This window comes from Amblyraja radiata, chromosome 12 (assembly GCF_010909765.2).
Source record: "Amblyraja radiata isolate CabotCenter1 chromosome 12, sAmbRad1.1.pri, whole genome shotgun sequence".
In the NCBI taxonomy this organism is placed as follows: Eukaryota; Metazoa; Chordata; class Chondrichthyes; order Rajiformes; family Rajidae; genus Amblyraja; species Amblyraja radiata.
Genome location: NC_045967.1, coordinates 45,885,697 through 45,909,580, shown reverse-complemented (window position 1 = coordinate 45,909,580; position 23,884 = coordinate 45,885,697). Strand labels below are relative to the sequence as shown.

Below are 23,884 nucleotides of genomic sequence, written 5' to 3'. Positions count from 1 at the left end.
TAGACCATAGAGCTGCAGAACATGCTCGTAATTATGTTAGCACTTGTACCCCAGCATTTATTTAGAGACATGAATCTGGCAATTTTATTTTGCAGTACCGTAGGTAAACAGCATTAAAAGTGAAATTATGAATAGATTGTTTCTGTTTATTGGGAGAAAAAGTAAATGCAAAACTATAGATTGCAGTCTGAAAAATAAAGCAATTACTTTAGAATCAACTAATACTAACAAAAATGTCCAGAATACAGAGTGATACTCCACCATAGTGTATGGCTTCCTGTGCTGGTATTAAGAAAGTCTAAACAGGCACAAGACATTCTGAGAGGGGAGGGTGAGCAGCCATAGTTTGTGGTCCATATTGGTTCCAATTATATAAGAAGGGAGATTAAGTACTCCAAGGATTGAAATGGATGGAATCGTCAGGATTACTACTCATGCCACTTTCTCGTGAGGCAAGGAGCAGAAACGTAGTGCTGTTCAATACATGGCTAAGGAGCTGGTGCAGGAGGAAAGACTTACAGTCATAGAGTGATACAGTGTGGAAACAGGCCCTTCGCCCAACTTGCCCACACCAGCCAACGTGTCCCAGCTACATTAGTCCCACCTGCCTGCGCTTGGTCCATATCCCTCCAAACCTGTCCAATCCATGTACCTGTCTAACTGTTTCTTAAGCGTTGGGATAGTCCCTGCCTCAACTGTCTCCTCTGGCAGCTTGTTCCATACACCCACCACCCTTTGTGTGGAAAAAGTTACCCCTCAGATTCCTATAAAAACTTTTCCCCTTCACCTTGAACGTGTGTCCTCTGGTCCTCGATTCCCCTACTCTGGGCAAGAGATTCAGTGCATCTACCCGATCTATTCCTCGCATGATTTTATACACCTCTATAAGATCACCCCTCATCTTCCTGCGCTCCAAGCAATAGAGACGCAGCCTACTCAACTCCTCCCTATAGCTCACACCCTCTAGTCCTGGCAACATCCTCATAAAGATATATGGATCATGGGATCTCTTCCCTGACAAATGGGACCTGTATCAGAAGGTTAGAATTGGAACCAGAATTGGAAGGGAACAAATATGCTCACAGGGAGGTTCACTGGTACCCTGGGGAGGGTTTAAATAAGCGTGCCTGGGTGGTGGGATCCAAATCAGCAGGTCAACAAATAAGACTGATCAGAAGGTAGAGTTTATGGCAAGTCAATTTGTAAAGGATAGGTGGGGACAAGTTAATGAACTTGCTGTGACTGATAGTCATATAACACGAAAACAGATCTTTCGGCCCAACTAATCCATGCCATCCAAGATGCCCCACCTAAGCTAGCCCCATTTACCTATATTTGGTTCATATCCATCAACCATTCATCTCCATTTACCTGTCCAAGTTCTTTTAAATGTTATAGTACCTGCCTCAACTCAATTTGCGCTTGTGTTTTTTTTTCCAATGCGAGGAGCATTATGAGTAAAGCAAAGCTTTAGAGGCTGGATCAGTGCATGGAGCTATGATGTAGTAGCCATTTACAGAGGCTTGGTTGTGAGAAGGATAGTACAGGTAGTTCAACATTCCAGGGTTTTGATATTTCAGATGTGTTTGAGAGGAAGATAAAAAAGGTAGAGAAGTTGAATTACTTATCAGGATGGAAACAGTTTACATACTGAGAGCATACTGGGAGGGATCGTTCACTGAGGCAATAGTAGTGGAGCTCACAAATAAGAAAGGTGCAATAAGGGAATAATACTACAGGCCTCCCAATAGCCAACAGGAAACAGAGGACTAGATATGTAGACAATTTATGGAAAGATGTAAAAGAATCAGGGTTGTCATAATGGGTGACTTTTACTCCCCTAATGTTATATGTGTCCAAGACATGGGTCTAAGAGGTCCTTGGTCCAAGAGGTCCTTGGTCCAAGAGGCTCAAATGCAGCAGAATGTGCTTAGTGTTTCCAGGAAGGTTTCTTGAAACAGTATGTGAAGCATTCAAATAGAGGATGGACCATGCTGGATCTTGTTTTGGGAAAGGAGCCCAGCCAGATGACTGGCATGGGAGAGCATTTTGGGAACAGTGATCAGAGCACTAAGTTTTAAGATGGTTATGAATGATAAATCTGGACCTTGGGGAAGTACTGAATTGGGGAGGGCAAATTACGACCTTTTCGGCAGAACTAGGGAGAGTTAATTGGGAGCAGCTGTTATTGGGGAAAGTTCACATCTGAAGTAGAGAGTGGTTTAAAGGCCAGCTGATTGGGATGAAGGGCCAATAGGTTCAGGTAAGAAGGAGGGACAAAGATGGCAAGGTAAGGGAATCTTCAATGATACGAGGTGTAAATTTGGTCATGGAATCTTTCAGCATAGAAACAGATCTTTCACAACTTTTATGCATGCTGACCAAGATGCCCAATCTAAGCCAGTCCCATGGGTCCAATTAATTTCAATTTATTCCATTTAGGTTCCGGAATATTTACACCATGTTAATAAACGTTTGGAGGAAGAAGCAGATCGTGTTATCACTTATTTAGATCAGAGCACACAGTAAGTACAGATTTTTAGTAATTATTCTTTAAAGCTTATGTTATTTGCATGATTCTGGACAATTTCACCTGTTCACTGCCGTTTTTAATTTTGCTATTGGCCATAACCCGAGTACACTTGGGGGTGGCACTGAACAGCTTAATCTTAAACCTCTGAAACTGATTGCTTGATGCTTTACCAGTGACAAATTGACTGTTAGGGTTTCTTGTTTTTTGGGCCTGTATATACACAACAAATATTTTAGTTTCAAAATGCCTTTTGCAAATAATATGTAATTTAGATTGTCATGCGATGGTCCAATCAAATAGTGTAGTTCATTATTATTAATTAAATTTCGATTGTTTTTAATTTTCTTCAGGAAGCCTCTAATAGCTACTGTGGAGAAGCAACTTTTAGGTGAACATTTACCGGCCATTCTTCAGAAAGGTAACCTTTAATTGAACACTGATGTAAACTGTTCTCTATATAAGGATACAGTTCCGCTCCAATAAACTTTAATCAAATTCACTTATTGAATCGTTTTTGGGAATTTGATAATAGACGAGTTAGAACTTAAATTGGTACAAGTTACTATAATTCATGATGAAATTTTAGATTTTGCAATGCTTCCATATTTTGTTGTCCCATTCCAACCAATATAAAGCTGCTCATAACTCCCTGTAGGTTTAAACAGCCTTCTGGATGAAAACAGAATACAAGATCTCTCTCTCCTTTACCAACTTTTTAGTCGAGTTCGAGGTGGAGTACAGGTTCTATTGCAACATTGGATTGAATATATAAAGGTATGTTTTTCATTTAATTTCTTAAATTATTTAGCTTTTATAGTGAATTGATTAACACGACTTACCTTAAAGATGAATGAGCTCCCATAATATACATTAGATTCAAAAGACGTATGTTTGTTCCTATGAACGGCCAAATTTGTTTCCTTGCTCGGCTTTTAGTGATTGGTCTTTCAAATCGGCATTGTGTGCTTTGATACTATTCACGCAGTATTGTGGGAATATGTTTCCATAACAGGTGATCTTTGTGTATCTTCTGATTTATGGACAAAATTGACTTCTGGACAATTGTAAAAATGGAAACTTTGTTACCTGGGGTTAGCCTCTAAAGTGCTAAATTAATCTACCTTCTAATCTCCATTTTGTGGTTGGGTACATTTTAAATTGTTCTCTTCACTCATTTTAACTTTTTTTATTTCCCCAGTGATAAATGTATTTTTCAAATCACTTTTAATGAACTTATTTCACACTTTTTTTGCTTTCCTCACATCCATGTTTGCTTATTGCTCAAGCAATCATTTGGTTTAGCACAAAGTCTTGTTTTTGTGCAGATTTTAACTTCTGATCATCAATTGCTTTTAAACCACGCAAATTTGTCGCCCTTTCTTATGCCCTGGAGCCAGGACCATTAAAACTACAATGTTACATGTTTACTTTCTCTGTCGTGGTAAATTTCACATTTTCAAATTTCACTATCAATGTCTCTTTTGAGACAGAAAATACTGCGGCGTAATACTTTAATTATGAATGCTACTTGGTTGATCGACTGACTTTTGAATGCTTAAATGAAAGGTCGGTGGGGGCGCTGCAAGCCTGTAGCCCTGCCAGCAGCGTGTTTGTTTTTTCTACTTTTTTTTTTTTTTTAAGTGTGTCTTAATGTATGTTTTTAATGTTTCTCGGTGTGTCTTGTGTGGGGGGTGGTGAGGGGGGGGGAAGACGGAAACTTTCGGTCGTCTCCTCCACGGAAATTGAATTTATTTCCAGACAATATATCTAATGAGGATCCAATTGGCACATTCATGCAGTGCTGCCTTGGCCAAACTTTTAACTAATTTAAACTAATAGTTCCAATGATTATTTCACTTTTACAGCCCCATCCACTCTGTAAAGATGTAGTCCATCTATTTATTTGTTATTTTATTTTATTTTTATTGTCTAATTTGCTGTGATCTTTCAGTTTCTTTGGTTATTTCCCCATAAACCAATTTGCTTGAACTCCTTTGCCTGGCACTGAAAGTGTAAGATAAACACAAATGGTCACGGTGGCGCAGAGGTAGAGTTGTTACCTTACAGCGAATGCCGCGCCGGAGACCTGGGTTTGATCCTGACTACGGGTGCTGTTTGTACGAAGTTTGTACGTTCTCCCCGTGACCTGCGTCGGTTTTCTCCGAGATCTTCGGTTTCCTCCCAACACTCCAAAGGCGTACAGGTTTGTAGGTTAATTGGCTTGGTAAATGTAAAAATTGTCCCCAGTGAGTGTTAATGTGCGGGGATCGCTGGTTAGCGCGAACCCGGTGCGCTGTATCTCTAAACTATTTCTCTAGACTAAAAAGCCTCACTCCCCTCCATTGAGTCTGTCCAGAGCAAGCGATGTCTGCGAAGGGCGCGCAGCATCGTAAATGACTGCTCTCACCCCAGCCACAGACTGTTTACCCTCCTCCCATCCGGGAGGCGCTACAGGACTCTCCGTTGCCGGACCAGCAGGTTCCAGAACAGCTTCTTCCCTGCGTCTGTTACACAACTTAACTCTGCACCTTGGTGATTGCCAGTCACCCCCCCCCTCGGACACTCCTTCCCCCAGATAAATTGCACTACTGCTAATGTATGTACATATATATATTTTGCTGTTCCATTATTCTATGTTCGCTCTTCTGGGTGAGATGCTAACTTGTACTGTACACTGCACAATGACAATAAAGATTGAATCTGAATCTGAAACATGGTTACTTTAGCAAGATATTGGGGGATACAGATGGTACTCTTAGAGTTTGTACTTCTTGAGAAATATCAGTCTTGAGATTGAAGGAAGAGTCTTTTCAAAAGACAACTAAAGCTGTGTCGGAAGGAACTGCAGGTGTTTGTTTACACCGAAGATAAACACAAAATACTGGAGTAACTCAGTGGGACAGGGAGCATCTTTGGAGAGAATGGGTGACGTTATGGGTTGAGATCCTTCTTCAGACCGGCAACTATAGCTGTGCACCATATTTAAATGTTTGTGTTTGAGGCCAGGCATGTTCTAATACAAAGTGGTGTGTTCATTTAAATATTTTCAATCAGTGTTTGTCTTCCTCAGAATTGTGATTAAAAGTTTTTTTTTTAAATCCTCAGACTTTTGGCAGTACTATAGTAATTAATCCTGAAAAAGATAAAACAATGGTTCAAGAACTACTTGATTTCAAGGACAAAGTGGATCATGTGGTTGATGTATGCTTCCTGAAGAATGAAAAATTTGTCAACGCAATGAAAGAAGCCTTTGAAACCTTCATTAACAAACGACCAAACAAACCAGCTGAACTTATAGGTATGGCAGACAATATACAGCGACTACCAGTACCTGACAATTCAATGTTTTCATGGAAATTAAACACCGTAAACACAACTTGTTGATTTCAGTGGTTAGTTCAAGATGCTTCAATAGAAAAACATTTTAAAAATGAGTCCATTAATTTGCAAGTGTAGTCTAATTCATTGTTTACTCATCCTTTTTAAAACCTGTCATTGTGTCATTCTTCTCAATAATCCACTTGATCTGAAGAAAATGTGTCATCCTTTCTCATTATTTAATTTTATATTTTAAGGACATTTGTGTCCCCGTCCCCCAATGGAGGGGGGGGCGTCACACGGGAGGGGTGTTCCCCGAACGCAGCGTCGGTGCTCACCCCGGGGACAGGCGCCTCCCGGAGCCAATGGCCCCCATCACCCATTCCCCCAACGTAACCCGTTCGCCCAACGCAATATTCCACCACTCACCCATTAGTCCCAACTGCGCAGGCGCGGCTCATTTCCCCTCATCCCCCAACACTCCTTCCCCCTCCTCTTTACCCTCTCTCTTCTCACCCCTCACCTCCTCCCCTCCTCCACTCCCTCCTTCACCTCTTCCTCCACCTTTCCCCTTTCCTCAGTCACTCCCTACCCTCAGTCACTCCCTCCCACCCTCCATAACCCCTCTCCCCTCCCTGACCCGTTGGGCAGTCAGCGCTTCCCGGAGCCAATGAATGTACTCGACTTTTGGGTCGGCGACGGACCTCCCTTGAGCCAATCAGTCCTTCCCACAGGGGGGGGAAGTTGAGTAAGATTCTGTAAATATCTTTGAGCTATTGTGCACTGTTTTGGCGTAGTTCCTTGATCTCACAGACAGATAGACAAACAGGATGATACTTTTAATATAATATAGATGGTAGGTGGAAAGATTCTATTTGCATGCTATTGTTTTCATAAGCTAGAAGCAGATCACTACTTCCCTGTAAAATAAAATATCCATTATAACTTCCTTCATGAGGCATTTGCACGTGCACATAAATTAGCTCCACATGGGATATTCTAAAAGTAGAGATTGTAAACCAAACCCATGAATAAATTTAGTTAATTTCTGTGATCTTGTCCAGTAAACACACTCACCATAGATTTTAGTTCAAAATACAATTTTAATAAATGTGAGACTTCCTGTGGAACTTGTAGAGGAAAGTTGATTGTATTATTTGCGGTGTGTTTCTGCACCTTGACTGGCTTATGGATGAATAAGGAGACTCGTGTGGGTGACTTGAACCAACCCCAGCCACGAATGAGGAGAAAGAAAATTGATGACGAGCTGTCATGCCCCAGATTGAACTGTTACTGAACTCGGGAGACATCAAATAGTTTTAAACACAAAAAACCTGGAAAACTTGCACCATGTAAAACACCATAAGACAATTATCCATTTAAACACTTGCGATGAAACACTGAGTAACACTGCATTATTTTTGCTTGTCCAAGTTTCGACTCAGTTATGTTCTTTCAGACAGAAAATGAGGATGCACATTTTTGCCTTCCCTCACATAGTGGATGAACTTTGGTTGACTTCAACACCAAATCAATCAAAATATGGCCTGCTCTCCAGTGATAACTACAGCTTTGGGATCTCATCCTCACTTATGTGTTGAAGGAAATTTCAAAAATGATAAGTTACACTCATAATGCCTGATAATTGATTATTTCTCTTTCATTATTCTACCAATACGTAACTCGATATAAATATGTTGCCACAATGAATAATTGAGCCAAATTATTATATTATATGTTGAAGAATAAGCATATGAGAATAGAATAAAATAATGGCGGTGCTGACGGGATTAGATAGACTGATTGAATTCAATACATTTTATTAACCAAGTATGTATACATACAAATTTTCTTTGGTGCTTTGCTCGCAAGTAACAACATGATATGCAGTAAGCAATTAAGAATAAAACATAATTTAAACATGTGAAGAATTAAATAAAATACCAGAGCAAAAGGAGGCTACAGATTTTTGGTTGTTGAGTAGAGCTGTTTGTATGTCTGGCTGTGGCGGCTTTGACAGTCTGGAGTCGCCTTCAAGAGGAAAGTGCTTCAAAGAGTTTGTGGCCAGGGTGAGAGGGGTCTGAGATGATCTTACTCGCTTGCTTCCAGGCCCTTGCAGTGTACAGTTCGTTGTCGATGGGGGGGGGGGCTCCACAAATGACTCCACAGATGTGACTGTGGTGTTGTTGTTGGTGAGTGGGGCGAGGAGAGGGGGGAACTCTCCTGAAGTCTACAATCAATTCCACTGTCTTAAAAGCATTGAGCTCCAGGTTGTTGTGAAGGCGCCAGGACGCCAGCTGTGTCACTTCCTGTCTGTAGGCAGATTCCTCCCCATCCTGGATCAGTCCTATCAGGGTTGTGTTGTCCGCAAACTTGAGAAGCTTGACAGAGGAGTCTGTGGAGGTGCAGTCGTTGGTGTAGAGAGAGTAAAGGAGAGGGGAGAGTATAAACACTGCAAGACCATTAACGTTTGACATTTTTTATTTTGAAGAGACATGAAGTAACCCGTATGCTTTTCTTTTTCAGCTAAATATGTGGATTCAAAGCTCCGAGCTGGGAACAAAGAGGCTACTGATGAAGAGCTTGAGAAGATGCTGGATAAGATTATGATAATATTTAGATTTATTTATGGTATGTTTATAATTGATTTTGTTCACCTCTAATTGATAGCAAATTATTCCATGCCCCCACCATTGGACAAAGTGAATAGAAATGTTTTGCTGTGATGCAGAGCGACATACACCTGAAGTTGATAGCAGAGGCCATTAACCAGGATTGTAGTTGAATGTCAGAGTTCCTGCATTTGTTCATCTTCCAGATGCTTTGTTGGAAATGTTGGTGTTGAGTGTTCAATTGGCCGAGCTTTTGTTGTCTATCTTTCAACACTCTCTTCCCCCATCATAGCCGAGTTGACTCCCAGTATGTTTTATCAAGACTCACGATGAACGGTAAATTGGGTGAGGAATTGAAGGGTATTGGCTCTTAAGCCCACCACAACAATGTATCCGTTATAATCCGGACTAAAACTGATTAATGTAGCAAGGGTGGCAAATTTAACAACATTTATACCAAACATCTGCCATTCAAACTATTTGCTTGCATTGCTAATTGAATTCCACATTTTATATCAATTTTTTAACAACTTTTTTTTAAGTACTTGGGTGGATTTCAAGGGATAATAAACATTTATTTGTTTTGAAAACCAGCATTTGGCAGCAGTGAATTATAAACATAGTTTTCTGTTCATAGAGCAAGGAAACAGTTCCTTCAGCCCAACCTGGCCCTTTACTAATAGAATTTCAAATTTTACAAGGAAAAAAAGCAAAGGGCTTTAAATCTATATTTCTATGTTTTGAAAAATAACAGGAAAAGACGTATTTGAGGCATTTTACAAGAAGGACTTGGCAAAGAGACTATTGGTGGGAAAGAGTGCATCAGTGGATGCAGAAAAATCAATGTTGTCCAAATTGAAACATGGTGAGTTTGCTTTTGTTAAATCAATTGAGTTGGAATGTCTGCTCAACTTCCTGAAATACTTTTTTTTTTAAAATCTGATTATTCCAGTTATACTTGCATCTTTGTTTTGGTTCATTTTTGGAAAAATAAATACAGCCTTGAAATTCAGACTTCTGAATGCTGAAACAAATTGTCTCAAAACAAATAAGTGAATGTATTTTAACCCTTTTTTGTCTGTAAATCACAAAGTCTCCACTAATAGCCATTTTGATCATGTGATTTCAATGTCACAAGCCATTCTGTAATTAAATGTTCTTTTTCTCGTAACACTACATATTCAATGGTTTTGACATTAGAGATGAATCTCATCAGCTGGATGATTTTTATTGTCGTGAATGTCTAGAAACAAAAATTTTAATAGTTTTGTTTTCTTTAAATTATTTGAGTTCACAATCTGTTCATGAAAAGTAAATGTATCATTCAAAGTTGCACTGATCTAGTTTGCGTTCTATTTCCGTTGATTCTAAATAGATTTTAATATAAATTTATGTTTTCAAACCTTTTAATTGATTAACTTATTAAGCATAAATTAAATTTGATACAATAGTAATAAGGCTGTTGGGCGGTGCTCTGCAAATTAGTCTTTTTAAACCCTTCCACAATTTAGGTAATAAAAACATGCCAGGAGGTTGTCAGTCATTTGGGTTTTTGATATCGGCCATTGAAACTGAATGGGTTTTTTCGGTTCCCCCCCCCCCCCATATGTTTAAAATGACAGTAATTCACTACATACTTATTATTTTGGCTAATCTGTAAGTAAAATCTTTCTTTTTAAGAATGTGGCGCTGCATTCACCAGCAAATTGGAAGGAATGTTCAGAGACATGGAGCTCTCAAAAGATATTATGATCCAATTTAAACAGGTATCACGTTTAAATTTAGATTGTTCCGTCGGTACTACTGTGTTCATTTTTAAAACTGCTGTGATTGTCCGTAATATATTCAGAGTTTATTTTAAGCTTTTTTTCTGAAGTTCAGTTTTTTCACCAACTGGATAGGCCAAGACTTTTCTGTTAATAATCTAGTAACATATCTCGATCAACTGATCCCCCAGTACTGTTTCAGTTAGTATTAACTTTTTCTTTGCCATGGGGTAAGTGAAAAATTATTTATCCCAAGGTTACAGGGATCTGGAATGCACTACCTGAAAGGGTAGTGCATTGCAATTCCATAAGAACTCCCAACAAATAAATGTGGATAAAAATGAAAATCTAAATGAAGAGCTGGGGGCAGAAAGCTGGATGATGGATCAAACTAAAATGACAACCATTTCAGAAAACAAATACAATGGATCAACTTCCCCTTCTTTGCTTTGAGTCCATGATATCAGTTCAAATACATTTTTAAAAAGCTATTTTGAACACATTCATTACTTACACTCATTCCTGGTTGAGTTGTTCCTGACTTCCTTGAATCCATAACTCTCCCTGATCTGCTATGTTTGTTTCCATTTGCTGACATTGGTGAATAATTACAACTTTTATGACCAGCGTTATTTTATTTTACAAATGTGAATAATAGAAATTCTATTCTCATAATTTTTTTAAAGCTTAATTATTTTTTGGGGTAGTTTTCACATCAATTTACAGTAACCGAAAATATTTTATTTTGGCCTAACAATGTGCTCATTTCATATTCTGTATTTTTTGGGAAATTCCTATCTCTAAAAATGTCTAATCATCTAAATACACAGTATAACTTTTTTCTTTATACAAAGAAGCTTCTTTCTCAGGAGCATCGGAGGCTGAGGGGAGACCTAATAAAATATGTAAATTCATGAGCACCTTTTACCCAGGGTGGAAATATCAAAGAGTGCAGGGTATAGCTTTAAACTGAAAGGGGCAACATTTAAAGGATGTGTGTGGGGCAAGTTACAGAGGCTACTAGGTGCCTGGAGGGTGGTGGAGGTCGATACATTAGTTGTGTTTAAGAGGCTTTTAGATCGGCACATGGATGCGCAGGGAATAGAGGGGTATTGATCATGTACAGGTAAATAAGATTAGCTTCGCATATAAGGCACAGACATTGCGGGCCTGCTCCTATGCAATATTTTTCTATCTTCTATGACAAATGTACATATGGCAAACTTGTGTGAGATTGTTATCGATATTAATAATACAGGTTCTCATGATCCAAAGCTTGCAACACCAAGAAAGAAATGCATGTTATTTTTTTAAAAAGCATTTATTCGTGCTCCTGCCATTTAGCTAGAAAGGAAACATTAAGAGCAAGTGACCAACACCATTGTAGATTGAATACAATGTGGGAAAATGTGATATTATCTACTTTGGTAGGAAAAATAGCAAAATATTATTTTAGTTTAAATGTTTGAAGGTTGCAAAATGTTAATGTTTAAAAGGTTAAGCGTGACTTTGAACAAATCTCTGAAAGCTCTTGTTGCAGTTACAAAAGCAGATATGCAGGTGTTTGGTGGGAGAGGATGGAATTGAGAGTTGACCCACAGTCTTAGTATAAGGGGCGAGGACACTGAAGGGGTGAAATGAACAATTTCTTCATTTGGATAATACAAAATCCTTGAAATTGTATACCGGGAGGGGGTTAACACATTGCATTCAGAATTTCTTTCTGAGTATTAGAGGAATCAAGATATGGGCACTGGGAAGGAAAATTATGTTAAGGTAAATTACCCTTGACCTTGTTAAATGATGAATGACGTACTCCCATTACAGTTTTGTGTCTCAAATTTGATGCTCTGAAGTGGTGATGATGCTAGGCAGGGCAGCATAGAAACATAGAAAATAGGTGCAGGAGGAGGCCATTCGGCCCTTCGAGCCAGCACCGCCATTCATTGTGATCATGGCTGATCGTCCCATATCAATAACCCGTGCCTGCCTTCTCCCCATATCCCTTGACTCCACTAGCCCCTAGAGCTCTATCTAACTCTCTCTTAAATCCATCCAGTGATTTGGCCTCCACTGCCCTCTGTGGCAGAGAATTCCATAAATTCACAACTCTCTGGGTGAAAATGTTTTTTCTCACCTCAGTCTTAAATGACCTCCCCTTTATTCTAAGTCTGTGGCCCCTGGTTCTGGACTCGCCCAACATTGGGAACATTTTTCCTGCATCTAACTTGTCCAGCCCTTTTATAATTTTATATGTTTCTATAAGATTCCTCCTCATCCTTCTAAACTCCAGTGAATACAAACCTACTCTTTTCAATCTTTCCTCATATGACAGTCCCGCCATCCCAGGGATCAATGTTGTGAACCTACGCTGCACTGCCTCCATTACAAGGATGTCCTTCCTCAAATTAGGAGACCAAAACTGTACACAATACTCCAGATGTGGTCTCACCAGAGCCTTATTCAACTGCAGAAGAACCTCTTTACTCCTATACTGAAATCCTCTTGCTATGAAGGCCTACATTCCATTAGCTTTCTTCACTGCCTGCTGTACCTGTAAGCCAACTTTCCGGTGTACAAGGACGCCCAGGTCTCGCTGCACCTCCCCCTTACCTAACCTAACCCCATTGAGATAATAATCTGCCCCCTTGTTTTTGCCGCCAAAGTGGATAACCTCACATTTATCTATATTATACTGCATCTGCCACGCATCTGCCCACTCACTCAACCTGTCCAGGTCACCCTGCAACCTCCTAACATCCTCTTCACAGTTCACACTGCCACCCAGCTTTGTGTCATCTGCAAACTTGCTAGTGTTGCTCTTAATACCCTCTTCCAAATCATTAATATATATGGTAAACAGTTGCGGCCCCAATACCGAGCCTTGCGGCACTCCACTCGCCACTGCCATGTTTATGCATTTGACATTTTTATTAATCTTCAGTAAGCTGCATGCCTTCTGGTCTGCGGTTTGGATGAGGCAGGGCATGCCTCCTTTACACTCGAGGAAAGTTAAAATATCTTGGAGTAGCTCAAAGTAATAGCCATGTAAAAATAATGGGCTTGTGTTGGTGTTGTACTGGATAGCTTGCATGGCAGTTGTAAACTTCTCAGAACATGTTAGATTAATATCACTACAGCAGAAACAATTTGGATTTGTATAGTGCCTTCAGTGTGGTAAAATGGCTCGAGTTTCTTTTGGGGAAGGCCATTCAGTTAAAATTTTAAATAAGATTTTAGGGCAGAGGAGGCAGGTTTTAAACCATGTCTTGACCGACAGGCAGATTCCAGTGCTTGAGGTCTGACAACGAAACTTGGATAATCCAACAGGATTGGAATTGAAAGTGTCAAAACTCAGGAATATTTCAGTACTGATGTTCTATTGATGCGATGGAAATTATAATTTGTGTCGGGTCAGGTTTCTGTGCAGGAAATTTACATCTAGATCTAATCTTTTGAGAGTTGCTCTTTTAATCTCATGCTTTTCTTGGTTTTTCACAGTACATGCAAAATCAAAACATACCTGGGAATCTTGAATTGACTGTAAACATCCTCACAATGGGCTACTGGCCAACCTATGTGCCCATGGAAGTTCATTTACCCCTAGAGGTTAGTATTTTATGTTAAGTCTGAATAAGTAATTGCAATAAAATTATGATATGAATCAAGCAGCAAGCAGAATTTAGCTTCCATACGGGAAGAACAGCACCTCGTGTTCTGCTTGGGTAACATATAACTCAATTATATAAACATTGTATTTTGAGTTGTATTCCCCTACCCCTCTTTTCCTTCGCCCCCCACCTCTATGCGCACACATTTTTCCCACCACCTCCCTTGCCCTGTTCCTTTCCCCTCCTCCTTACCCTCAACTCCCACCCCTCCCATCATAGTCCCTAATTTCCCTTTTTTCCCTCTTCCACTCTGTCCCCTTTTGCCTACAACCCTCCTCCTGGCTTTACATTTCACTCCATCTCTATCTTTATCTGGTACCCATTTTTATTCCTTTTACCTCCAGCCGTTGTCACTCTCTCCACCCATCTGCCAACCACCCCTTCTCCTACATCTGTAATCATCTATCACTTACCGTGCTTTGCCCTGCCTCTACCTTTCTTTTTCAGCTTTCCTTTCCCACTACTTCAGCCCTTCCTGAAGGTTCCTGTCCCAAAATGCTGTCTGTCCATTTCCCTCCCCAGATGCTGCATGACCTGAGTTTCTCCAGCACTTGATGTGTTGCTGAAGATTCTCGCATCTACAGCCTCTGTGTCTCTGTATTTGCTCAAATATAACTTTAACCTTCAATGTCAAACTCTTTGCAGTGACATAATTCTTACTGGAATCAGAGCACTCACCCATGAAGAAAACCAGTTTCCTTGGATTCTAATCAGATTCTTCCCAATAGCTGATATGGCAGCATGAAACTACTTGATACATAGCCTTATCAGCATAAATAGATGTGCAGTTTTAAACAATCCAAAATGGTGATTCTTGTTTTCTTTTTGTGTAGATGGTGAAACTTCAGGAGATTTTCAAGACCTTTTATCTGGGTAAGCACAGTGGTAGGAAGTTACAGTGGCAGTCAACATTGGGTCATTGCGTACTGAAAGCAGAATTTAAAGAGGTATGTTTCATAATTTGGCCTTTTAAAAATTGTTATTAAACAAGCTACTGAAATAATAGGATATGCTTGAAGCTTAAATAATTAATTTGGTGAATCTGAGCACTAAGAATGTTTATTCTGCATGATTTAGGGTTTTATGATGATTTAAGTGTCAGAATATCATGGATTCAAGCCCCAATGCTGGATTTGAAACTAATCTCTGCTAATTATTCAATTGGAAGTCACTAAAAATTATTATTGTGAACCAAAAGGATAAGGAAGGGTTGCAAACACAACCAGAAAAACCCCCAGCATAATTTAATTTTGCTATCTTGAGGTTATTGTTGGGTGGTTGTTTGATTTTGGATTACCAAGCTTCTGAAATCTTACATATCTTTAAAGTGTCCACTGTGTAATGATGTAGGCACTGGGTTTTCTCTGGATCAGTTCACAGTTACAGAATGAATTATTTTTTTCCCCACTCTTGTCACTAAGAAGCCTTCATGAAATTTATTTGGTATATTCCTCATCCAATTCCCTTGGTTCCAACAAAAATCAGGATGGGTGGGATAGAAAGTTGGTGTCAGTAGATCTATGCCTGTAGGCATGGCAGTTAGCAAGAAGCTAGGGAGTAGGCTATCATTACTATTAATGGTAGTGGTAGTCCACTAACACTAAAATGCACAACAGGATTTCTGAAAAGAAAAATCTATGATCTTTTTGAGCACTAAATTCACAAATGCAGTTATTCAAATGTTCAATTTTTTCCTATATTAGCTCTTACAAAGATCCTCACAATCTATCTGGCACGGATTGCATCGACAAGCTCCTTGCATCTCCTGTCCTTAGCAGGATATTCCACTGCAGCACTTCACTTGGCAATTACTTTTAAAATGGCTAACTCATTTATTCAACCTTTGCAAGTATCCAACGATGACTTGTGAAAATATATCTTTAAACTTTGGGAAAGAATAGATTGAACTGGGATTAATGCTTTCTGACATTTGCTCCCTAGAATAACACTTTGCCACAGTAACTGCTATGCACAAGAGTAGGTCATTAAAATAAAATTTGCAGAAAGGTATTTATAAAATTAACATGAAACAGTTCCCTGCTTTCTGTTTTCACGCATACCGAAGCAGTAGCTTTAAATACTTGTGTTTTGATTCCAGAGGTACTCTAGTGTGTTATATGCTCTGAAGTTTAGAATGGAGAAAAAATGACTGCAGAACTTGAAGCCCTTTTCCATCATCAGTGGAGCCTCCCAACTTGCATGTTCTGCCATGAAGCACAGCAGGTGCCTGGCATCATCTCAAACTGGACCTGCAGGAATGTCTTCACCTCACAGGTTAAGCAGTTGAAGTAGGCAGCTCACCACCACTGCCATCGGAATGCATTTAGGAATTGAGAACAAATCCTGTGAATACCTTTTTAAAATGAAACAGTTGCAGTTACTGTCAATTAACACATTTGAAACATTTAATAGTTTATTAAATAATCAGGATATTACTGATGTTGTAAAGTGGTAAATAGGATAGAATTCATACATTTTCTGAATCTAACTAGCTCCTCGTAACTTAATGTTCAAATTTAATTCAGGTAAGTTGTGACAACCATTTATTAATAAAAAATAATATTTTTAAAATGTTAAATGTTATCTCCTTTTATGATAGGGTAAGAAAGAGCTTCAAGTGTCACTTTTCCAAACTCTGGTACTACTCATGTTTAATGAAGGGGAAGAGTTCAGTTTGGAGGAAATTAAAACAGCAACTGGAATAGGTTTGTGTACTTTTATTTTAACCAAAAATGGGGATTTTATTGAATGACAGTATAATATGTCTGTAGGTGTCCATGAGCTCTCATTAGTAAATTGAACAAAACTAAATTGGAAATATACGATTCTAAGAAAGCAAATGTCAGAAACTTAACTTAATTTTTAATCAAAGTAATTCTACTGCAAAGTAGAATAGAAACAAAGCAAGATTGTTAAATTCTGGAGCAATGGATTTCATTTATTCTGATTATTCTCTAAATGTAATAATTAATTGGTTTGGTTCATATTAGTTAGATAATTTTAGCTGCTAATTAAGGCCCATGACAACCTAAAAAAATGGAGGGTATTTTTTTTTCTTGGTTTCCAATGATTTTTGCACACTTGATCATCCATTCTTGCATGGACATTAGATGAGACTAGTATCAGCCGTGATGTCCTTCAATTTTGAAAAGCCTGCTCTCATTCACTGCCTTGGCACACTAGAAAATAGCCAATTATTCAAAATACTGGGGAGGGGTTTGTAGTATAATTCTTGTAAGATGGGAGTGCCAAAGTCTTCTCAAATGCTTGTATAAAGTTGTTAATTATGAACATTTCATCATCAGAGGATGGAGAGTTACGAAGAACATTACAGTCATTGGCATGTGGCAAAGCACGTGTACTGACTAAGACTCCAAAAAGCAAAGACATAGAAGACTGTGATAAATTCACCTGTAATGATGATTTCAAACATAAGTTGTTCAGGATCAAGATTAACCAGATCCAGATGAAAGAAACGGTATGCAAAACCCCTCATTATTCAGAGGGCAACCAGTTAAAATACACACAACACTAATTGTGTTCTGTCAGTGTGAATGTTTGTACTGCTATAAGGGTTGTTAGTTTTGCAGGGTGGAATACTCTTTTGGGATCCAGCGATTCCATGCCAAAGCATGGGCACAGATCTCGATTTAGAAATTGCCCTGCAACTAAATCATTAAGTTTATTTAGCCACTTTTACCAACTATTCCATGGACTATTGAGTGTGCAGGACTGCTAAGCATAAAATTAACGTTCACCCCCAGCATGGCAGCTTTTGTTATACTTTCTACATTTTTATTTTAGGAATTTTGCAATAATTTATCTCCCTCATCCTGGGTATGTTCTTTAGCTTGACAGGTTGGACTGGTGATATTTGCTATTTTTGAAGCATTTGCTTATTGTTTACCTTTCTCTCTTTATTTTTCCTGAAGACTGGTGTATAGTAATATGTCCCTTATTTATTTTCACAAGTGGTCATTCTGGATATCTGAGCCTGGACAGTTAATGTCAGCAGATTTTTGGCGTAGGAATATATTCTTTCATCACTCAATTTTTAATTTTTTTTAAATTTTGTTTATATAATATCTCTTCCTCTCTTATAACCAGAATCACTTAAGGATCAGAATGATATTTACCCCTCAACCCGTATCTGCTGCTGCATCTTGTCACATCTGGATCATTGACCATGTTAAAATTAGCTTGATACAGATGAGGATTACTGCCAAAACCTAGCTAACTGCACTAAAGAAAGCTGTCTTTAACAGTTGGGGACATTTTGAAAATTTAGTTTTTAAATCCACATTAAAATCCATTCTCTATGGTGAATTAAACAGAAATGGTTTACTTTTAAAATTGAATCCTTAAATTTGGTATCTATGCTAAAATATATATTTGCCACAAATGTAGTTCTCTAGTCCATCACTCTCTGGCTGTTGTCTAAGGCTAATTCACTCCATTCTCAACCAACCAATTTCCCCTCTACTTTCAAGATTACCTTCATATGTTTTGCTATATTAAAGACACTGCAGAAGTAAAAGAAACCTGTGAAACGTTAGTTCATGGTTGGTTTTTGTAAAAGTTTTTAATATCCCTTGACTAATTTTTACTTTGCAAACATTATTTCCATTTAGTTCTAGTATTAGTAGGAAAGAACTGCAGATGCTGGTTTAAATCGAAGGTAGACACAAAATGCTGGAGTAACTCAGCGGGACAGGCAGCATCTCTGGAGAGAAGGAATGGGTGATGTTTCGGGTTGAAACGCCACCCATTCCTTCTCTTCAGAGATGCTGCCTGTCCTGCTGAGTTACTCCAGCATTTTGTGTCTACCTTTAATTCCAGTATCAGTAAGGTTGGTGTGATTAACTTTCAAGTATTGCAACTTTAACGCTTACTTTCTTATAGATTGAAGAACAGGCCAGCACTACTGAGAGAGTGTTCCAAGATAGGCAGTATCAAATAGATGCTGCTATTGTTCGAATCATGAAAATGAGAAAAACTTTGAGCCACAATCTTCTTGTATCTGAAGTATATAACCAGCTGAAATTTCCAGTCAAGGTATACACTACAACCTTTTTGAATGTGGGTAATAGTATGTCAGGCACAAAGCTTGATGTAGAAAGGGGTCTTTTGATAATTTGATTTTATTAACATAATTTTTCATCCTCTTGAAATCTGCAAAGGAATAATGGTGTATTTGGGAGCAGGAGTGTGTTCATTCTAGGCCATCAGAATTTTCTAGATAAAAAACAAGTAATTTGCTAAAATGAAATCGGAATTAAACCACAATCGGCATCACGTTATTTTCTGCCATGTAAATAACATTTCACATTTCTTCTTTCAGCCTGCTGATCTAAAGAAAAGAATTGAATCTTTAATTGACAGGGACTACATGGAGAGAGACAAAGAAAATACCAACCAATACAACTATGTGGCGTAAACATTCAGATGAAGACAAACTTCTTCAAGCACTTCAAACCTTGGGTGGTCAATAGCTTAGTGCTATGATGTTAATCCCGGTAAATGAGTTTTTAGTTGGTATTGCCTAGAAATATATGGACAATGGCATTACTGAAATAACTTGGAGAGAACTTCGCTGAAGGAAAATGTGCCCATCCAGAGAGTACTTTGTGAATCTCTGCTAATGCTATTGGACTTCGACATGTTTGAGTTAGCAGTGGTCACCAAAAGCAAATGCGGCCCCTCCCCAACTTTCAAACTAACTTGGTAATTGTGAAGAACGGATGCAATACTAAGCTGCACCTCATCAGTTTTGTCTTCTTGATTAGCCACATCATTTTTGAATCAATTTGAGTTGTGTCCATGTTTTCTTTGGAGGGACAGCTTGTTTTATTTTTCTCTTTTCCTTCTAAATGAGCATGTCTTCAGAACTACTTGATATCATTAGGCATCCCAACAGATATCATTCACACTTGAAACAGAATTGAGCGAAGCCTAATTGCTCACTATTTCTGAAAGTTTTATTTTAACCTGATTTTCGTATTGCAATGAAAAAATTGGTATCAGTCCTTAGTTGTGAACATTATCTTTAAATGTTTTACTTTAAAAATATGGATTTTGTTCATTTTTGCCAGCATTTTTGACAACTAAAGGAGGTGCCAAAAGTGGAATGTGGGTAATAAACTATTGTCTGTAATGCAGTGATGTCTGTTTTGTATTTTGACCCTGCTGGAAAATTCCAAAGCATTTGCCATGTTGTATTTATCACAACAGTAATAGATTTAACCACTGAGAATGTAGCAACATTTGGAGATTTATGGCTGGACATAACTTTTATCAGAGTGTAGTCTGCAGAAATACATTTTTGTCTCAACCTTCGCTCAGCTTGGGTTGTGTAAAATCTTGATCATTTCCTGTATTATTAAACCTTATTTGGAGGGGAGGTAAAGGGAGAAGAACCTGGTAAAATGCCTGTTAAACTGCTCTGGCAATTGTGAAAATTAAACATCAAATGAACAACAAGAGGCCTTTGTACTTACAAGCGAGCAGCAGAGGTGCACAAAGACTACTGTGGCTTTTCCAAATGAAATTGTTATATATGTACATATGTGTCCCTTACCGAAAGTGAATGAGGTCCATATTCAAGGTTTTTGTGTTGAATAAATATTCAATAAATAGTTTTTGTGTAATAAGTCCAATTAATTTCCCTTTCTCTTCCCACATTAGCAATGGGTTTGGGAGAGTTTAATTGTTCAACTATAAATACAAAATTGTTGGAGCTAAGAAAAGATTCAGTCTGGATAATGGGATTTTCACTTCAGGATAGTAACTTCTGCGGGAAAGACTATTTTACTCCTGGTTGCAAGCAGCATTAGTTTTAGATGTGTGTGTTCATTCATGGTTGAATTGTGTTGGTGGACAGAGGATTGCTAGCACCCGTGGCATTGTCCCTCAGCTGGCCAGATGGAATATTGATAGATGGAAAAAAATCAATCTCTTGGTTCTGCATGATGCTGCCTCATTCCAGGTGCAATTCTCAATCCAATTTATGTCACTACTTCCATTGTATGCATTCACTTGTGAACTAGAATGCACATTGTTTATCAACATTGGTTGAATTATAAGTTCTTTAGCAATCTGCGAGCCCACATCATATTTTATTATATGTATAGCAGAACTACCACCTGCACTGTTGAAGTGGCAAGATCTTGAGGAAGACTCTGTCAAGAATTTGGGTGTGAGCGTTAATCACATTGATGGTTAGAGGTTTTGAAGCAATAATTTCAAGTACATTTAAATCCCTGCAAGACTTTGTTTTATAGTAACTCTTGTACTATGTATGAAATACAAAGCAAAAGGTGCCTTGGTGCAGCACGGTGGCGCAGCGGTAGAGCTGCTGCCTTACTGCACTTGCAGCGACGGAGACCCAGGTTTGAACCTGATTACGGGTGCTGTCCCACATGCAATTTTTTTTCTATTAAAAATCTCAAATTGTGGAGTACTGAGGCAAATAAATAAATGATGGGTCTTTATCCCAAACATTATGGAGGGCACTATACATGTTTGTAGATTAAATTACTTGGTATAGTGTAAATTGTCCCCAGTGTGTATGTAGGATAGTGTTAGTGTGTGGGGATCACTGGTCGGTGCGTATCCGATGGGCCAAAGGGCCTGTTTCTGCGTTATATCTCCAAACTAAATTAACCAATTTAATACTATGGGATTTTCAGGCGATAGATTTAGTCTAGCAGTATTGAGAACACATTACTTTAAAATATCGACTTAATATACATTGATTAGCAATAGCATTGGGGTGTGATTTTTAAATTGAATTAAAGGCATAACTATTTCTCTTATACAGTATTTTTCGTCTTTATCATTCATTAATTACTTCCAATAAATTGACTAGGAATGTTAACTTGAACAAAAGTAGACCATTTTTGCACTAGTTGCTTCCTCAGGCTCGATCTTAACATTGGCATGCCCAAAGATCTTAGAGCAGAGCCCAAAGTTGGCGTTTACCATAGCTACATAGTTAATTACTCTGAAGAAGAGTTCCGACCTGAAAAGTCACCTATACATTTTCTTCAAAGATGCCGCCTGACCCGCTGAGTTACTCCAGCATTTTGTCTATATTTCGTTAATTACGCATCCAGCATTTGTCATAATTGTGCAGATTTTGTTATGGTTTACAGGTGGTCAGGCAGACCTCTGTAATTATCTTAACAGCTTCTGTGTTCTTGTAGGAATTTATGTACAACCTGTTAAGTGGTCCAGAGATGGTTAATTCCCTGCAAAGCAAAATATCGCCAAAGTATATTTCTGACATTATGCAGCTGTGATTTCTTTTTTTTTAAAATTCAAATTATCCATTTTCAAAAATTAAACTTTCCCTTAACCTATCATTCAAGAGTAAAAAAGACACTTATCCGAGCAGATTGTAATATCTAAACTCTTTAAAAAGAGGGGAAATTCAACTGTTCCCAACATTGATTTATTGGTTTATGAAGGGGCGGGAAATGGAAATAGCTAGCATTCAATTTTGTTCATGAACAACTGGACATTTCAATTGATAGTCAAATGATGCAACGATGGTTTTGGTGCAAGCCGAGTAATGAAAGTGAAAGTTGAGTTGGAAAATCTGATCCTATGGTTCTACATCATTAAACATCAGGATGCCAGCTACATGATATCGAATTGATACGGGGTTTGAGATTATAACTAGGAGAGCGAAGAAACTATCGGAAAGATAATAATTCTATTTTTAACTACACAGTCACATTAAATTACATTTTTCTGCAGATTCTTTGGTCATTTCTTCAGCTACAGGATCTTTTTTATCCCTTTAGCCACATATATTTAAGAGGGAGTTAGATGTGGCCCTTGTGGCTAAAGGGATCAGGGGGAATGGAGAGAAGGCTGGGATGGGATACTGAGTTGGATGATCAGCCATGATCATAATCGAATGGCGGTGCAGGCTCGAAGGGCCGAATGGCCTACTCCTGCACCTATTTTCTATGTTTCTATATTGTGTTGCCTTTTCAGCCACAGATTTTGAAATGAATGGGGTTCCTTGATAATATTCTTGTACAACAGGAGGTCATGATTTTGACACTGAATTTAGCCCAGAAGTAAAGTCATAACATAATCTATGGTTAATGCCAAGGCAATGATAGTATCCCAAACTGCACATTACAAGAGTCAAGGATGGAGTCTTGTTGATTAGGAAATAGTAGTTTGGAAAGGAAATAGTAATAATAGGAAAGGAAATAGTAAAAATTGGAAAGAGCCATGGTTTTCACGGGAAATTGGACACTTGGTTCGGAAAAAGAGAGAGATCTACAATAATTATAGGCAGCATTGAGTAAATGAGGTGCTTGAGTAGTATAAAGAATGTAAAAAGAATCTTAAGAAAGAAATTAGAAAAGCTAAAAGAAGATACGAGGTCGCTGTAAGGTGAAAGTAAATCCAAAGCTATATTAATAGCAAAAGGATAACGAGGGATAAAATTGGTCCATTAGAGAGTCAGAGTGGACAGCTATCTGCAGAGCCAAAAGAGATGGGGGAGATATTGAACAATTTATTTTATCCGGTATTCACCAAGGAGAAGGATATTGAATTATGTGAGGTAAGGGAAACGAGTAGAGTAGCTATGGAAACTATGAGATTCAAAGAAGAAGTACTGACACTTTTGAAAAATATAAAAGTGGATAAGTCTCCAGGTCCTGACAGGATATTCCCTAGGACATTGAGGGAAGTTAGTGTAGAAATAGCAGGGGCTATGACAGAAATATTTCAAATATCATTAGAAACGGGAATGGTGCCGGAGGATTGGCATACTGCGCATGTTGTTCCATTGTTTAAAAAGGTTTCTAAGAGTAAACCTAGCAATTATAGACCTGTTAGTTTGACGTCAGTGGTGGGCAAATTAATGGAAAGGATACTTAGAGATAATATATATATATATATAAGCATCTGGATAAACGGTCTGATTAGGAACAGTCAACATGGATTTGTGCTTGTTTG

The 23,884-nt window shown here is 38.4% G+C and overlaps 1 protein-coding gene across 1 annotated transcript in view; it reads left to right on the top strand.

Annotated features, from left to right (window-relative positions):
* Positions 1-20,535, top strand: part of cul4b (cullin 4B) — a 42,395-nt gene extending 21,860 nt beyond the window's left edge. Inside the window, exons 8-20 of the mRNA XM_033030689.1 lie at positions 2,443-2,525; positions 2,884-2,951; positions 3,189-3,307; positions 5,639-5,831; positions 8,378-8,482; positions 9,218-9,328; positions 10,144-10,229; positions 13,731-13,838; positions 14,734-14,847; positions 16,500-16,605; positions 17,206-17,378; positions 18,803-18,955; positions 19,242-20,535. Of these exons, the coding sequence (XP_032886580.1) occupies positions 2,443-2,525; positions 2,884-2,951; positions 3,189-3,307; positions 5,639-5,831; positions 8,378-8,482; positions 9,218-9,328; positions 10,144-10,229; positions 13,731-13,838; positions 14,734-14,847; positions 16,500-16,605; positions 17,206-17,378; positions 18,803-18,955; positions 19,242-19,337 (1,515 nt within the window). The 3' untranslated portion in view covers positions 19,338-20,535. The remainder of the gene's footprint in view (positions 1-2,442; positions 2,526-2,883; positions 2,952-3,188; positions 3,308-5,638; positions 5,832-8,377; positions 8,483-9,217; positions 9,329-10,143; positions 10,230-13,730; positions 13,839-14,733; positions 14,848-16,499; positions 16,606-17,205; positions 17,379-18,802; positions 18,956-19,241) is intronic.
* The last annotated feature ends 3,349 nt before the right edge of the window (positions 20,536-23,884 follow it).